Here is a 17,981-nt window from a genome sequence, read left to right as displayed (position 1 = left end):
TCTGATGCCATGGCAACAACATTATTACTGCATATTTTTCGTAATGCCAAATAGACTTAATCTGAATGTTATTTGTTAATCTTTTATTTAAAATGTGAACGGCAAAATAGTCATGTATTGCTGGAGCGAAGTTTCAATATATTAAAAGCTAGTTTAATTTATGGACAAACACAGAAACGCTCTTACGCATTTCAGTAATCCATCTGTTTTTCCATAACCATTTATCCAGCTCAGGATGAATGCAGACGTATCCGGGGAAGCACAGAGGAAAGGGCAGTAGACACCCTGGATGGGTTTACAGCCCTTATGCCACAAGGGGCGATTTAATTTTTTTTAAATTAATTTATAAAAGAAAAAACCTGAAGCAGTCAGGGGAAGCACTTGTGAACTGCCGACAGAGACCTGCAAACACCGCTAAACGCTGCAGATGTAATACATTTTATTATCACTCTAACAGTACTACATTTCCTGGAGTGAGGCTAACAAAAGTCCAAACGAGATTCATCCATCACGGTTTATTTCCGATGAGGATTACAGAATCCCCTAAAACGTGCGAGGAGGCCCACCTCCTACGGACTGGGGGGCGGGGGTGCAACGCAATAGTGTTCAGCTTAATAAGAATAATGAAATGATTAGTCGCATAAATTACTGTCAAACGGACACTTACGGAGAAGTCAGTTCTAAGAAAAAGACACGACACATTTGGCGTTTCATTCGAGGAGAGGTGGATTCTACATTAAAGTTAAGCTCCTCTCCGCGGTATGTAAATCGTCTTTGAAAATACAAGTTTGTGTGTTTGCATTATATTAGCTACATATTTTACATTTAGAATCAGATTTGTAAGTTCCGTTGAATATTTGCTTGGCTTTGCTTACGACATTCAATTTTTACCAATAACGTATTAAGGTGCACACTCGTATACAGAGCTTGGGATAAACATATTTTTTAGACTATTTCTCGACTTTATTAAATACTATTTTTCTGTCTCTGGGACCACCTTAATATGAAAAAAGACTAGACACAGCTTAATGCGGTAAAGCCATAAGGTCGGAGATAATTTCCAAGATAATAAAACTCACTTTTTAGGCTCACATATTGTATGACACCAAAATGCGACTAATGCGTTAAAGCACCCCTATTAAAATCTTGGTTTAATTGTTGTTGGTTTTTTTTTAGGAGCATTTCCTTTACCTGTTGCTCCAGATGATTAGTGTGAGTATACACTTTATTTTCCAAACCCCTGTTTACTACATTTTGATCCGATTTGTTGTCTTTTCTTTGCAGACAGGAATTTGAACCCTTCCGTATGACCACAACCTCAGTTGCTTTTGTATTGTAACCGAATGGCAGGCAAGGATGTCGCATCGGTTTTGTTCTTTGCTCATTGTTACTTCACATCTGCAGGTAAGCTGTCATTTACTAGCATGCAGAAGCTGCTAAGGTAACGTCACATACGACAAATATTTAATCTTTGCAGCTCTATAATTTTTTTTTATTTCTGGGATTAATAAAAAGACATCATCCCTAAAGGTGCCTTTCTTTTTCATTTCTTTAATCGTAATATTAACGCAAATATGACATTTGCAGACCTGTTGGATCAAATGATGACAAATTATCATCTTTCATTTTCCCCGGTGTGTCTTTTAACGTTTCTACTAGGCATGAAGTTTAAGGTTTGAGTGAGGCATTTATCTTTTTCAGTGGACTGAGTCTTTAACTGAAATCAAAAAAAGTTTATTATAATCTTAAATAATCTTGACAACATCTGGCATCCCTGTCATTTAAGTTTTCGATTGACCAGGAAATATAAAGAATTATTTGCTGTTTATAGCATTTATTTTTATTTTCTGTACCATGCTGTGTTTTTTTTTATTTTTTATCTCATCTGTATCTACATACCTACTGTAGGCTTACAAAGCAGAGATCTGTATCTACATACCTAGGCTTACAAAGCAGAGAGCAGATTATTGTTTAATCCAAGTTGAAACAACAGATGCTTTTTATCCAGATGCTTTGTTTGTATGATTGGAAAAGCAATGTCAACCATTTCCTGGAACTGTTAGGTTTAAGGCCCTTGTGCAGGGGCAAAATGGTGCTGTGCTGACTCTGGGATCTGAGCTGGCAACCTTCTGATCACAAGCACAGTGGTGATCTAACCTGTTGGGTCACATACCTCTCCCCAGTACCACTGGCTGTGTGTCCTCCAATCACTTAGCTTGGTAAAGGTCAAAAGGGGGACTTGGGTCGTTCCCAAGCAGCACTGGGACATAAGGCAGCAATGGTGTGTGGCATAGATGTGTTTGCAGGTATTGCCAGTACCTGTCACGAGCAGGTACCACGTGATATGGGGAAGGGAGCAAGGAATAGATTTAGGTACAAAAGTGAAAGTGGGTTTAGTAAAACAGTGGGGACACACTAAAACAAAACAAAGAAAAATGCTATTTTGTTGCTAACACAGGGGAAAACACAAGAAGCTAAAAAGGCAGGTTTTGGAAAAGACTACTGGAATTTGAAATGGAACTTAAGCTATGGCACCAGAATCTGGGCACTTGGTGAAGCCCGAGCCAGTTGTACAGAGACCAATTGTTTGATGACCATACTAAAAGAACTGTCTTTATTGTGACATAATTACTGAGGGTTACTGCCCGCTGTGCCATCAGTTTAAATAACAATTTTTAAATACACCTGTAAAGCTGCCTGATACTTCTGATGTGAAATGTCCGAATGCGTTTATACTCTAATAACAGCACTCATAGAAGACCTTTTGGCCAATCAAATTTCTTGGTCGAAACTAACTTTTGTATAATGTAGACTGATAGGATCCTTTTATATATAAAGCTGCTTGACCATTAAGTGATTCGATGCTGACTAGTTGGACCTTCTCTTCTGGCTCCCAAGCAATCCATGAGAAATTACAGGCTATCAATGTAACCCGCTTTCTTCCTGCAGGTCCATTATCATCAATGGCCTGTGAAATTTTGCCTGTGAAGGATGCACACCCTGTGCAAGCCCAGTGGCTGAGCTTCAGCACCTTATCCGGCTGTGCCAGCAGGGAGACCATAGGGCTCCCCCAGGAGGTGCATCTCATCACGCTGAGGCACAGGAGCCCCGAGGAGCCCACAGAACCCACTGATGTAAGATGCTCACTTGTAAAAGAGCCGACGCCTATGGAGATTAACTAAATGTGGTCAGTGTTTCTCAACCCAGTGCTCAGGAATCCCCAGACAGTCCATACTTCTTGCTCACAGTACATCTGTACCAGGTATTTGATGTTCTTGATTGTTTGGTTCAGATGTGCTGGGAGCTGGAAGCAGAATGTGGACTGACTGGAGGTCCCCAACGACTGGGTTGAGAAACACTGAATTAAGGAATATATGTAATGCCGAATATAGTTCATAAAACATTTCTGAAATGTTGGACGTTGCAACTTTAAAAGATTATTGCAGTAATTCATGATAAATGATTAATAATAATGGTTAATATGGCTGTATTGATTTTAACCTTTAAGCAATCAAGCAACTGAATGATTAGTTTAAGTTAAATACTGTTTCTCTTCACAAATTCAAGTAATGTTTGTGCCAGTAGAAATGTGCTGGTGACCATGTCAACGTTTTCAAATGACTGTAATAATTGCATGGGGGTTATTGAGGTCAGTGTGAAGAGACAGAGAAGATGAGAACAGCGCAGCTCATTTTCAGTTCACACCCAGAGAAAATTTTAAATATGTGGATTCTGGCTTGTGAAATCCTAATAAGGAGTTCTTTATAATCGAGAAAGGTCAGTACTCCACATGGAATCACACAATCTTTGCTGAAAGAGAAACATGACCAAATTAAATTTGCTGAATAGAATTTGCTCATCATTGCCACTCTTCTTCCAATGAATTAACTTTCTGTGACAGAGCTGCTAGCTGTCGTCTCTGTCCACTAGCCTTTTCCATTCTTAGATGATTCATGTATCAGCTCCAGGTGCTGGTGATGACTGGGCATCATCCCTGTGTCCCTATAACTGGCAGACGAACTTCAGTTATGTCTGTTACGGGGCAGCATGTAGCTCAGTGGGATAAGCCTCTGTGCCTGTGATCGGAAGGTCGCTATATAGATATACGTTTTCAACAATAAACAATGACAATAACAAATTAAGTAATATTTGTCTCATTCAGAGAGTGGTAGTATTTTTATGATGTTTGTCAAAAGAACAAGTAGGTATAACAGTCATTCCTGGAACAGTTGATGAGCAAAAAAATGTTGGACTAAAGCTGCAAAATAATAATAATAATAATAATAATAATAATAATAATAATAATAAAAACAAACAAATAAAAATGAAAGGACTACATGTTGCTGGATGTATAATTTTACTACATACTTTGCTGTCCTTTCACTTTAGTTAATGTTTTCCCTTTGCCCTTTGAAGGTTATTCTACATGTGAAGCCAATTCAGTCTTTGCTCATCCACCAGAAACCCCTGATATTCGTGCTCAGCTCCCCCTGGCCGGTGATGTGGAAATTGAGGGCTGAGAATCTGGCCCCCCATGTAAAGCGCACCCTGCACGTGAGCCTTCATCTTCACCTTTGCCTGTGCTTGTCTTCATCCTGCCTTCCTTCATAAAATGAATGCTTAAGTTACAAGACAAATTACTGTAACTGGTGTTCTCTTTTTCAGTATGTACAGTACCACTCAAACGTCTGAACACACCTGCTTTTAATGCATTTCTGTAGATTTTAGCTATTTAATTCACCTTATTATAAAAGGCCCTGAAGCCATGCAGTGATTCATATCAAATACTGGAATGACCAAGTGTTAGACGTCTCAGAATTGTAACAAATTTTAGACTCCCAAACTTTTAGACTTTTCACCCAGCTTCCAGATGTAGACACCTGGAATGCTTCTCCAACAGTCCTGAAAGTGTTTCCACCAGCTCTGGGCACAAGTTGGCTACCTTGCTCTTACTCTTCAATCCAACTTATCCTAAACCAGCTCTATAGGGTTTAGGTTACTGGCTCTTGGGGGCCAGACTATCTGCCACAGCACTCCATCTCTTTCCTTGTTCACAAAATAATCCTTACAACCTTCAGGTGTGCTTAGGGTCATTATCTTATTGAAAAACAAATGCAAAGTCTGTGATGCAACTCACAAAAAAATGTCCTTATAAAATTTCCTGCTTCACAATTTCCCGGTGACCCTTATTTAGGTTTATATCACAAAGTAAATAAAATTTGTGAACTGGTTCTATTTGAAATCATAGTTAATAAAAATCACAACTGCAATACAATTAAACAAAAATGATTACTTACTATCAGGATTCATGGCAGTTTAAATCTGAAGTCCAACTGTGCACGGCATTAACAGCAAAAGTGAAGCATGGCTCAACAAGTTTCTGTTTTTATTTTCTATCACTGTGTTTCTGCAGATATCAAAAAGATCAGAGGTTCTGTTTGAGGTGGGAAATTTTTCAGCTTTCAGCAACGTACTTGCAGAAAACTTGCCACGTGGCAAACAACGCCTTGTTACCTGGGCAAAGAGGAAGTACAAAGCGGTCACTTCCTTCTCTGAAATCAAAGCTGCCAAAAATATCTATATGAAAGTTGGTGAAGGTATGTTGGCCATACTTTTGGCAAAAAATTCTTTTTTTCTGTCCTACTGTAGCCGCAGGGGTTACATACCCCTGCTGTAGACTGAGATTAAATAGTTTGATTATCTGTAATTTAACATACTGTAGGAGGAAGTCCTGCTGTTTTCTGAGATGGATGAATTACGGTTAATGAGTGGATGGACTGTGTGCTGAGCTCTTGCCCTTATATCCAGTCTTTAAGGTTTTGAGGAAATAGTTCACAAAATAAAACTAAAACATTAAAACAATGATTATAATGTTAATATGATTAATGATTTTAGAGTTGGTAGGATATAACAGACTATGAAAAATATAACGTCCATATTCTTTCAGATTCCATGTCTTCCGAGACCTGCAAGATTGTGAAGAAATTCCGATCTCAAAACTGCCTGACTGGTTATCTACAGACATCCAAAGGCTGTGTTCTGCCATACCGAGCCCATAATCATGAAATCCACATCATCATATTACAGGCCCCAGACCCCAACAGGTAAACACAGCTTTTCTAGCTATTAACTGATAAATAAATAGTTCACAGACTACACCGAGATCACATAATGCCGGCCTTGTAGCAGATCCTTCAGTTGGCAGTTGGCTTCTAGTCTGCCAGCATAAGTGAAGGACGCCCCCTTGGGCTCAGCGGTGGAAAGTTCAGGTTCAGAATGTACAAATCCAGACCAAAATTTTGTTTCAACCAATAAGTTGAATATAAAGAGTCACAGTCACAGAGCACTCAAGTGGTTGGTTGAAACAAAACCTTGGTCTGGATTTGTACTCTCTGGACCTAAAATTTATTTTTTTTCCCCAACATATTTTTTTTTTCTACGGGGTATATATCTGTATTTTTTTCCTCTTTTTTTCAGTAGTACATTTCAAAAAGATGTGACTGTGGATATTAAAGTACTGGACAAAGATAAGCTCACTCACCATGATGTGGTACTCATCCTGAAGTGTGAGAAGCCAGTCCACTGGGTGATCCGATCTCGAGGCATCATGAGCAAGCTGAAAATCTTGGTAAACTGTAACATGCCCCATCTTTTTATTATCTGGGTTTCAGTTTCGGGGTTCCAATTACAGCTAAAATGCATTGACTAAGGAGGGGGGTGGGGGGGTTATCCAATGCACAGCACAAATAGGAACAGGGCATTCTGCATATGGTGCGTAATGGTAGACCCTAAAACATAAATGAGACAATGAAAAAATGCACGTGAATGGAAGCAGAAACATCAAACATGTCTTTCTTAGTTCTTCACCATATAGCCACAAGCTAGCCATTATGGTTGAAACAATGGACACCTCATCTTTTTTAAAATTCCAATAATCACATTTGCTTTTAATTGTCCTTTACTGTTTCCTATAATTTGGCAGCTATTTGTACATTCACAAACGAATTGCATTTGAAATGCTTGTTGTGGTGGTGATTGGATCCCTGGGTTGGGGACTCTGTGGCGCTGGTCCAAATCCCATGGCCGGCAGAGTGATGTTACAGCTGGGTCCTTTAGCAAGGCCCTTAACCCCTAATTGCTCCAGGGTCTGTCTGACCCTGTATTCTCAACTGTCCATGACTTTGGATAACAGCCATCTGCTAAATAAATGTATGCAATTAATATGATACTTTAACATATTAAAATTTCATCAAGTGCATTTGTTCAAAGCTACATATTGCACTATAATCTTACGCCCTGAGCTGACCTAAATCAGCCCCAGGCTACCTTGACAGGATAAGTGTTTGGAAGGTGGATGGATGTTTCAGTGTTCTCTTATCTGTTTTATCTTCTCTCATTAACGCTTGGTGTCCTCTACCTCTATCTCAGACCCCAGACAGTGTAACGCTGGATTCTGACACTGAAACGCTGATTTCCAAGATCAGCAGGCAGGATGTTCCTTCTCTACCCCAGCTCCTAATGCAGTGGGCTGAGGAGCATAACTACAGTCCCGTCACCTCATTCACTAGCACAGAAGTAGCCAATCACTTTACATTGTGGTTGAGGGAATTAGGTACGTATATGATAACATCTCAGTCTAAATGCTTCATAAATTGTAATAAAAAACTGCAAAAAAAATAATATTTAAATTAAAAATGCAATATATATTTTTAATATATATATAAAATAAAAAAAATATATTTTAAAGGTACTGAGTTAATGTTAATGAGTTAATTCCCCCAATGAATTCCCTGAATCAAGGGGGGGGGGGGGGGGGTTAATGAGTGATTTGTCACTTATAGATGAGGTTGCAGATCCTTTGAAGAGCACGTTAAGCCCACAGCTGGCTGTCCTTCACCGTTATGAACCCTACCCAAGCTCCGCCCCCCAGCATAGGGTACCGCATCTCTTCCTACCCGCATCTGTCAAGGAGAGACCTTGGCCTGCCGTGGATCACGAGGCCGCCTTCAGGGTTGGGCTGAGTGTGCTTTGTGAGGAGCACAGGATGGTGGTGATCATGGACAAAGAGGGCCTGCAGGTGACAGCCATGTGTTTTAATCTAGATGCCACTTATTAGGACAGCAATAAGTATCACGTTCATATTCTTATTCATATTGTAACCTGTTATGACTACTGTTTAATGAATACAAAAATGAAATATGCATAGAAAGCAATGCACGGTTGGAACAATTCTCACATACCTACAGTATATAATACAACAGTATATCTCCTCAATTACAAAATGTCATAATCAACGCTACACATTAAAAAGTTGTAGAACTAGCTGGATAACCATAACAATGGTATGATAACTATTTCATGTTTTTTATAATACTGCATAGTCTGTGAAATATCTCTTACCTGCTGGATCACATACTGTATTGTTGTTGATTGTTCCAAGGAGGCCAAAGCTGTCCATAGCATCTACAGTATGTCTTGACTTTCAACGCTAAGTTAGCTGCTGATCCTTTAGTTATAACCTTTGTTTTCTTCATATTGAGCCACAATCCCATCTCTTCACTGATCGTTATCTGTCCTTGGCTGCAGATCTTCTTCATTTCCGCTATAAGCATATCAAATATTAGTGATTTTTCTTGCACTTCATTTTCACTTTGAAATTGTCCATTTCCCAAACAATGTGTGTTTTGCTTGATCTTCCTGTCTCTCCCTCAGGCTAACGGGTATTCAAAGGTCAAACTTACTCTGCAGGATCCTGACTGTAATGCAAAGTCTAACGCTACTCACTACATCCTGGAAACACTCCTTACAGGTTGCCAAACCACCAAGTACCCTTTTTTCCCAAGCCCAGTGGTAATCTACTTTAACACAGTAAGTAAAAAAAAAGGCAATCTGCTTGTTTTTAGATCTGAGTATCTGAGTAATATAGGAAGCTTTGGGTCCTGTTCTTGACATGCTTGGATATAATCCTGGTACAGTATGTAAAATTTTGGCAGGTTTCTGTTCATATGGTACATTTTATGGACCCAGTAACACAGTTTTGGATAATGCTGGTTTTTTTGTCTCGCCGTGTATTTTTTAGAAGATGTGATGTTGTGAGGAATTTATCGTCTCTGAATATGTTATTTGAAAAAGAGTGTTGCATAGATACTTTTGTGGGAATAAAAGCTTTTCTGATACTGCACATCACATCACATCAGGTCCTTCTACACATTTCTCTCCTTTCGTGATTGGCAGATTCTTATTGGCCAGTTGCAGCCCGAGGGGGGAAGTGGCTGGCCATTTGATTATGAGGACATAACTACAGAACCCATGGAACCAATATTTTCCATCCTGGTAAGCTGGTAACCTCAGTTATCTTGAAATGAATGACAGCCCAGTGTAAGTGCTGTGCTGTGGTACTGTGTGATGGCCGGTATTTCATCTCTCCCATAGTTTAACTGCACATACAGAAACAACAAGGGGCCTTTAGCCCCATTTCCCTCTCATGGCCGCCACAAGGACCCTATGAACAACATAACATTCAACATGGAGCTTTACAACACAGACCTTTTCTACTACACATTACCTCAGCCCTTCCTCACCATCTCGGAAAACAAGCCCATCTTTGTGGAGGTAAGAGAGAGCAAAAAACAAAAATTAGTTTTGTTTTAAAATTGCCTGTTGTAGCTATATATGTTTTTTTTGGATAAATCACTGCACACTCCTCCGAACGCAAGGTCAGCCAGTACCCCTAGACAGCGACACATCTGGCGTGACACTCATGCTTTCAGACTCTCACACTCCCGCAAGAAATGTTACGGCAAATCTATAATGTTCCTTTATAAACCTAAAATTAGCTACATCAAAAGCCTTGTGTTAGTTTGCAAACCTTAGACTGTTTACGCCTTCCTAAAACTGTTGCATAAATGTAAATGAGTGTGCAGACTTGTCTGGAATTGAAAATCTCACACCAGTCAGCTGACCAAAGTTGGTGACACTGCCTAGAGCAGCTGGACTTATGGGTCTTGCTCAAGGGCCCAATGGGATGAACACTAAGCTTTTTTCAATGTAGCATATTTATGAGAAAGTAATCAGTATTGTCATGACTGCATATACTCAATATACATATTGTTGCTTGACTCAGCATATTGACTCAGTATCACATTTACATATACTGTCCATGCTGACATAATTTTTTGAATATATGGTAAAGGACAAAAATCAATTTGGTACAAACATTTCTGTCGCTAAGCTATACATTTTTTTTTTGATAAATCACTGCAAATGTGCTGTGAGGCATTTTGAATAGCAGATGTTAATTATGGAAATCATAAGCGTGTTCCTCATTGGCTTATGGATCTGTACCTGTGTCCGGATGGTAGTAGGTTCAAATCCCGTAAGTGTAAACATACCACCACTGGACCCTTGAGCAAGGCCCTTAACCACAAGGGATGCTGGCTGACCATTCTCTCTGACTCCATGCTGTCCTCACTAAAAAACATCTGCTAAATAAGTGTACCTAATCCACACTTAATTCTAACCAAATCTCCTAGCATTGTCTGTTCACAGGCTGGGGCAGTGTGGAGGGTAACACCCTTTTAGATATTGTGTATCATGTATTTAAGATCATAAAGGATATTTAATATTACATGCATTAATATTACATGGACTTTAACATCAGTGATTATGTGGAGGATATATGACCATGATGCAACACTTCTGTTTAAGTAAAATGGCCTGTTAAACAATGACATTCTGGACTGCGTATAGATTAAGATCTAAAATTATGGTCAAAACAGGATGCCTAGAAATACTTTTCTGAGTTTATGGTGACATCTTCAGGCACTAATTTAAACTGCAGTTTACTGCAGCGGTTACCCGTCAGTCTTACTGCTAACCCTGGTCAGGGTCACAGGTGCAGCGATAATGTTCGTCAGGGATCTAGAACTATGTAACTAAACATAACTTTTTGTTTTAATGCGTACATATTTGTATTTGTGTGAATATTTGTAACTGTGTTTCCCACATTTATGGTTAATTCATTCGATAGTAATGTTGTAGGATGGTGGGATATTAATGCATTTCTAGTTTTTATTTTAATTTTACATCTAGATTTTTCGTGTGTTTTGACAATTCATCTTGCTTGCATATACGTATACTTATATGAGACTCATTTAGTAAGTATCAGTGCTTTATTTAGTTCTATGGTAATGCAGGTACCCATGACTCTGACTGGGTTATGCAGTTATAAGATGGATGGTTATGAGGGTTGGCATGGTGTTCTGTGAAATGTAGGGATCTTAAAGGTGACCTTGTTACAGATGCGTTTGCCAGAATAAGCTTAGCCTCATTCTCTTGCAGGATGTTTAATCTTAAGCATGACCGTAGCATCACCATAGCATAGTTTTGTATTTTTAATAAAATATTTTTCTTTTCATCCCTCTGCCTAGGTTTCTGCCACCAAATCCGACCACGAGCTTGAGTTTATGATACAAACGTGTTTTATCTCGCCCAATTCGAACCCTAACATAGCATCGGAGTACACCCTCATTGAAAATATCTGCCCTACGGATGACTCTGTGCGGTATTACCCCCGACAACTGGAATTCCCTTTCCTACATGCGCAAACAGACAGAAAGAGGTTCAGCTTTAACTTCCGGTCGAAGTTCAACATGTCCCTGCTTTTCCTGCACTGTGAGATGTCCCTCTGCACCAAACGCCAGAGCAGTCATGGTCTGCCAAAGGTCAGCATCACTTTGTGATGCTTCTTTCTTTTTTTCTGTTTGCCTTGAAATAATCTCTCTATATGACAGATGTAGTTTTTATATATCGTAGTCAAGGGCAATGCTTACATGTGGACAGATGTGGATTGTTCAGGTCAAGAAACTAAAAATACAGACCAACATTTTGTTTTAACCAAACAGTTGAGCATAGAGTCACAGTCACAGAGTATTCAACTGGTTGAAACAAAATCTTGGACTGGATTTTTATTTTCTGGACCTGAACTATCCACCTTTGCATTTGGATTTTTTTGCATAAGCATGACTTTTATGTCATCGGTATACTTTGGCTGTAGTCTAGGGTGGACCTGGGAGGATTTTGGTGTGTGGAGCTATTATAACTGGCCTGTGCGACCATTAAAATAAAGTAAAAAATATCTGGTAAAGTTATGATGTTCTAATGTATGAAGCTAAAAAATATTTATATAAATTATTAATACATGTATAACTTAAATTTAACATGCAAAATGCACAGGTTGTATGATTTCTGCATGTATTTTGGAAAAAGGGAAAAGTAAAATTGAATGATTCTGTTATTGTGGCTTTCATAGGGTGTGAGTTTAATCATTTGGCCCCTGCTGACATGGGGAAGCTCGGATTTGGCCCTTCACAGAAATAACTGCCCAGCTCTGATCTATGTAGATTCTGTATAAGAAATCTATGTTTGAATAATTTAAAATAAGGAATCTGTCATTGTGAAATTCGTCGTACAATGCACTGCACTGTAACTATAAAAAAATAATCCAATGCAAGCTGGAGGAAAAGCATGCACTGCATTTTAAGGTGTCCTGATCCTGGTCTAATCCTGCTCGCTTCTCAGTGTATACAGCCTGATGAGGCTTGTACCTCTGTCAACATGGATGTCATTATGGCTGTAATGACACCGAGCACCAAGACTTCCACCCGACCACTGGTGGTACTGTCAGACAACAAACCACAGGAGCCATCAGGTGAGAAGACTGGGAAGGGGGACAGACCCTTATTAATGTGACACATTACCAGTGAGTGCTAATCAAACTATAAAGATGCTTGACACAATCAAGGGTGAACTATACATACCATACATACACTGCCATTCAAAAGGATGGGGTCACTTAGAAATTTGCTTGTTTTCCATGAAAACATACATGAAATGAGTCTGAATAGGAAATACAGCTAAATAAATAGGAAATAGTGATTGACAAAGTTAGAAATAATCATTTTTGAAATTAAAATAATAAGTGTGTTCTTAAAACTTTGCTTTCGTCAAAGAGTCCTCCATTTGCAGCAACTACAGCCTTTTTAGACCTTGGGCATTCTAGATGTCAATTTGTTGAGGTAATCTGACGAGATTTCATCCCGCTCTTCCTGAAGCATTTCCCACAAGTTGGATGGGCACTTCTTACGTACCACTCGGTCAAGCTGCTCCCATAACAGCTCAGTACAGTTAAGATCAGGTGACTGTGCTGGTCACTCCATCATGCACAGAATACCAGCTGACTGCTTCTTCCCTAAATAGTTCTTGCAAAGTTTGGAGCTGTGTTTAGCTTTAGGACAAAATTGGCTCCAATTAAACGCCGTCTGCATGGTATGGCATGGCAATGCAAAATGGAATGGTAGCCTTCCTTCTTCAAGATCCCTTTCACCATGTATGAATCTCCCACTTACGATCACCAAATCAGCCCCAGACCATCACATTGCATCCACCATGCTTGACAGATGTCGTCAGGCACTCATCCAGTGTCTTTTCATTTGATCTGCATCTAACAAAATTTCTTCTTTGTGATCTGAAAACTTCAAACTTAGATTTGTCTATCCATCCTCTGTTCAGTGTCTGTGTTCATTTGCCCATCTCAGTCCTTTCTTTTTATTGGCCATTCTGAGATGCGGCTTTTTCTTTGCATTTCTGCCTTAGAAGGCCAGCATCCCAGAGTTGCCTCTTCACTGTTGATACTGAGGCTGGTCTTTTGCAGGTACTACTTAATGAAGCTGCCAGTTGAAGACCTATGAGGCGTCTGTTTCTCAAACTACACACTGTAATATATTTATTCTCTCGCTCAGTTGTGCACCTGGGCCTCCTTCTCCTCTTTCTGTTGTGGTTAGAGCCAGTTTGCGCTGCTCTGTAAAGGGAGTAGTACACAGCATTGTATGAGATCTTCAGTTTCTGGGCAATTTCGCACATAAAATAGCCGTCATTTCTCAGAAGAAGAATAGACTAATGAGTTTCAGAAGAAAGTTCTCTGTTTCTGACCATTTTGAGCTTGTAATCGAACCCACCATTGCTGATGCTCCAGATACTCAATTAGTCCAAAGAAGGCCAGTTTTATTGCTTCTTTAATCAGCCCACCAATTTTAATCTGTGCTAACAAATTGCATGGATTAGCAAGCACAACATTCCACTGGAACACAGGAGTAATTGATGCTGATAATGGGCCTCTGGCCACCTATGTAGAGATTCCATTAAAAACAGCCATTTCCAGCCATGATAGTCATTTACTACATTAACAATGTCTACTCAGTATTTCTGATCAATCTGATGTAATTCTAATGGACAAAAAAATGCTTTTTTTCAAAAGCAAGAACATTTCTAAATTACCCCAAACTTTTGAATAGTAGTGTATACCTTACCTATCTAGGGGGCAATTTATTTTATTTACTTTATCCTAAATGTATCAGTTTCCATTTAATCATAATGTCCTTTAAATAACTTCAGGTATTAAAAAGCATAAGACTATACTGCTTCTGTCATTGTTTCAGGACCGTCCACCCGGACATTTCTACAGGCTCCCCTCCAATCCAATAAAGAGTGTAAGTTCAGATGGGGAATATGGTTACAGAGGGTCTTATCACTTCTTTTCTTTTTTCTTTAACAATAAAGAAGCTAAATAGGGTAGAATAGTTATACAGTGATCCCCCGCTATATCGCGGTTCAGCTATCGCGCCCCACTATATCGCAGATTTTTCTCAGATGCATCACAGTTCTCTGCGATGTGTGTGTATATATATATATATATATATATATATATACACATTACATATTATTATTATTATTATGTTACTCATATCCTTAGCCCGACATACCCTTTTGTGTTTTAATAAGTTTACATGTGTTTAAAGTTTGTGGGAGGGGTATTTTAAGGCTTAAACTATAAAAAAATGTTTATTTATATGGTGTTTCTATATTTGTATCTTTCTACTGTTGTGACTGTGACTCTTTATACTCAACTAGCTGGTTGAAACAAAATTTTGGTCTGGATTTTTACTTTCTGGACTTGAAATATCCACTTCAGTTGATCACGCCAAAATGTTTGAATTATTTGCACTGTAACAATTAGCATTTAAGATGCATCTTAAAAATCAAGAGGAAATTATTGGATGTTGTCATAGGGTCTGATTGACCTCAGTCTCTCAGTACAGTTTTAAACTGTAATTTTGGCCAAAGTGTGGCTAAGATGCTATAAATTTATGCAATATATATACGGTACTTAATTTGAGGGAAGTGGCTTGGGAGACAAAAATTTCCATTGCAAAAAAGTTGACCTATTTTACTGGCACCACAATGAACTGTTAACATTTAATTTTGACCCGTAAAAATTATGTACCTTAATATGAATTGTGCAGGTGTTCAGCTGTATACACCATGTAAGCCTGTTCACTTCAGCTTTCTTTTTTGCAGATATAATGTATGTCCTGGATACTCCAGTGATGGTTGGAATCACTTTCGCAGCGTTTATCATCGGGGCTATTTTAACAGCAGCTTTGTGGTTCATTTACTCTCGCACAGGTAAGCCTGCTATTTTGCTTGTCTTTCTCACTATACAGCTGACCTCTTTCTGTATCAAATAACGAGCAGAAGGCCGCTCACTGTAAATGCTGTAAGGCGCCGTATTACAGTGCTGCATGCAGTACTGGGGTTGGTCATCCTGCTATGCTGGATTAGTGTGAAGGCTGGTTGACCCAATGCTAAAGCTAAAAACTACCACATGTTCTCATTTGACCTATTAATTTATTCAACTCCCAGAAGTGAAAAATTGCCCCCCTTTAGAGGTTCTGAGTGCCCCTTTCTGATCAACCAAGTCTTACCAACCAGCGATGATCAAGCTAAATTTTCTTCTGAATCCATTCCCTATATGCATCTTACCCCTGGGGTCTGAAGCTGAACTCACTCCTTTCAACATAACTTACTACATTTTGGGGCAGCGTGTGGCTTAGTGGGCTAAGCCTGTGTGTCTGTAATCAGTTCAAACCCAGCCTCAGCACATCTGCGGGTCCTTCAGCAAGGCCCTTAACCCCCAGCTCCCTGGGTGCTGCTATGGGCGGCTGCCCTTCGTGGACAGCTTACTCTACAAAAAAAGAGAGCAAGTTGAGGGAGGCATAAAAACAATTTCCCCACGGGGATTAATAAAGTATCAATTATTATTATTATTTTGCAGGTGTGGTCCATAGACAAAGTTATGTCCTTTTTTTACCCTATCAGGTTCTCTCTGTCTTGCAGGTGGTGGATAATTTGAGTGTGGTCAGTAGTTTCTACCCTGGATGACTTCTTGCTGCCCGGACCTTAATTAATACTTGTCTTAGCATTACCTACAGTATGTATATAAAGAATATATAAAAATAGAACTAATCTCTTTAAAGAATACATAATGTCTAGTGGTGTGTCTCTTTGGCTGCATATTTTAATAAAACTTGTGTGAAATTTTCATCATATTGTCGGGTTCTTTAGCCACACTTACACCTTGGGATCCCTGGATGGCTCATGCCAAGGTGATGCACTGCGAACTGGCACTGCGAACTGGCCCTGGGAGATAACAGGAAATGGTCTCAAGCTGCTGGAGATCTTCCTGCCAGGAGTTCATACCCATGTATAACAGGCAGAGCACTGCTAATTCCCCATGAAAGCCCTTCAGACACTGTGATGTAACACTTTTAGTTGCTATTCACATAAAGAAAATAGTCTAGTATAGCACCTACCAGGGGCGCCGACAAAGGGGGAGAGTTGGGACCATTACAAAGGTGACAGGGGTCCTAAGAAATAGGAACATAATTGGCTTGGTCTGGGTTGGGGGCCCAGTATGATATGATTTCATGGGGCCTAAAATCTCTAGCAGCACCTCTGGCTTCTACTGTCATATTAATGTTATGAACCAATACTGAATAAGAATTAAAAAAAAAAAACCCAAAAAACTACTTTTTATTTCAATAATACTTTGATTTTTCTTATATTACAGTTTTCCTCCAAATGCTTTAACATTCAAAACATTTCTGATTTTTAACTCAGAAAATCAGAAATATATACCTATTGTTAACCTAGGCATCACATCACGGGTAAAGAAGGCAAAGGCAGGCATGGAAAAATCAAAAGGGGCTTTATTAAGCAAAACTACAAGCAGGTCAAAAGGAAAGGGACCACGGGGGGGAAGGATCAGACCAGAACACAGGGCAAACTGGAGAACACACATAGGCAGCAACATCATGGACTGGGGAGCTCAAGACAGGGAGGCACTATATACATCACTAACGAGGGAGCAGAAGAGAGGCACCTGGGGTGATCCACACAAGGGATGTAACGAGAGGCATGATTAAACAAGTAACAGGTGCAGCTCGTTAGAGCTACACAACAGAGAGAACGAGGGGGAAGGGGTGCAGGGTGTGACACTAGACACTAGTAGATAAAATCCTACTTAATGTTGTCCTATCTTGTCACTATGGGGACTCAAAGCACTTGGTTAAAATACATTTTATTGACTTCCACATTCAACCGAACACAAGCCTGGCCACCCACAATGGGGCTGTCTACTTACAATGCTATTGTCTACCCACAATGCCAGGGTTTCTGAGACCAGGCGGTACCCCACACGAAAATGGTAACCTTTGGGACTTAGAACTACCTACGAGAGGGGTGACTCCAGGACAAGGTGGACAAAGGAGAGACTGAAATGTGGAGAAGTGAAGAAACCAGGAACCCAAACCATGACATGGGGACTAGGAAATGAGGCTGAGATTCCGGAACAGGTCTGGCAGCTCATCACAACTGAGCAAGAGAAGGAACCTGGAAACAAGATGGCAGCTCACCAACAGCATGATGCCGAAGACAAGACCCTGGATACTTAAAACTGCAAACCCAATAATGCTGGCTATTAAAACCCCAACTCTCAAAGAGACCCATTGTACCCGAGCCTTACATCTTGTGCGGCATGGGATAGGCTCCAGACCTCCCTGCGACCCTGACCAGAATAAGTATGA

General features: G+C 39.7%; 1 protein-coding gene across 5 annotated transcripts; it reads left to right on the top strand.

Annotated features, from left to right (window-relative positions):
* The first annotated feature begins 522 nt into the window (after nucleotides 1-522).
* LOC111854620 (transforming growth factor beta receptor type 3-like) lies at nucleotides 523-16,440 on the top strand. 5 transcript variants are annotated; one of them, XM_072711741.1, is made up of 18 exons: nucleotides 523-759; nucleotides 1,177-1,212; nucleotides 1,285-1,404; nucleotides 2,950-3,134; nucleotides 4,417-4,554; nucleotides 5,414-5,597; nucleotides 5,948-6,104; nucleotides 6,481-6,628; nucleotides 7,429-7,612; nucleotides 7,842-8,077; nucleotides 8,713-8,868; nucleotides 9,235-9,333; nucleotides 9,433-9,612; nucleotides 11,430-11,723; nucleotides 12,580-12,709; nucleotides 14,496-14,546; nucleotides 15,415-15,522; nucleotides 16,234-16,440. In XM_072711741.1, the coding sequence occupies exons 3-18, from the start codon at nucleotides 1,344-1,346 to the stop codon at nucleotides 16,242-16,244; spliced, it is 2,322 nt and encodes a 773-aa protein (XP_072567842.1). In that variant the 5' UTR covers nucleotides 523-759; nucleotides 1,177-1,212; nucleotides 1,285-1,343; the 3' UTR covers nucleotides 16,245-16,440. The 5 variants fall into 5 exon arrangements, with proteins under 5 accessions (XP_072567842.1, XP_072567844.1, XP_072567843.1 ...); XM_072711743.1 differs by having other exon boundaries at nucleotides 525-759; nucleotides 4,462-4,554; nucleotides 6,478-6,628; XM_072711742.1 differs by having other exon boundaries at nucleotides 525-759; nucleotides 6,478-6,628; nucleotides 7,854-8,077.
* The last annotated feature ends 1,541 nt before the right edge of the window (nucleotides 16,441-17,981 follow it).

This window comes from Paramormyrops kingsleyae, chromosome 1 (genome assembly GCF_048594095.1).
Source record: "Paramormyrops kingsleyae isolate MSU_618 chromosome 1, PKINGS_0.4, whole genome shotgun sequence".
NCBI lineage: Eukaryota > Metazoa > Chordata > Actinopteri > Osteoglossiformes > Mormyridae > Paramormyrops > Paramormyrops kingsleyae.
This window is presented reverse-complemented; position numbering and strand designations above follow the sequence as displayed.

Coding starts and splice junctions, on each gene's coding strand:
- LOC111854620 (XM_072711740.1), top strand. CDS start 1,344: ATGGCAGGCAAGGATGTCGCATCGGTTTTGTTCTTTGCTCATTGTTAC. Junction 1,405..2,949: donor TTGTTACTTCACATCTGCAG/GTAAGCTGTCAT, acceptor TTCTTCCTGCAG/GTCCATTATCATCAATGGCC. Junction 4,555..5,413: donor ATGTAAAGCGCACCCTGCAC/GTGAGCCTTCAT, acceptor GTGTTTCTGCAG/ATATCAAAAAGATCAGAGGT.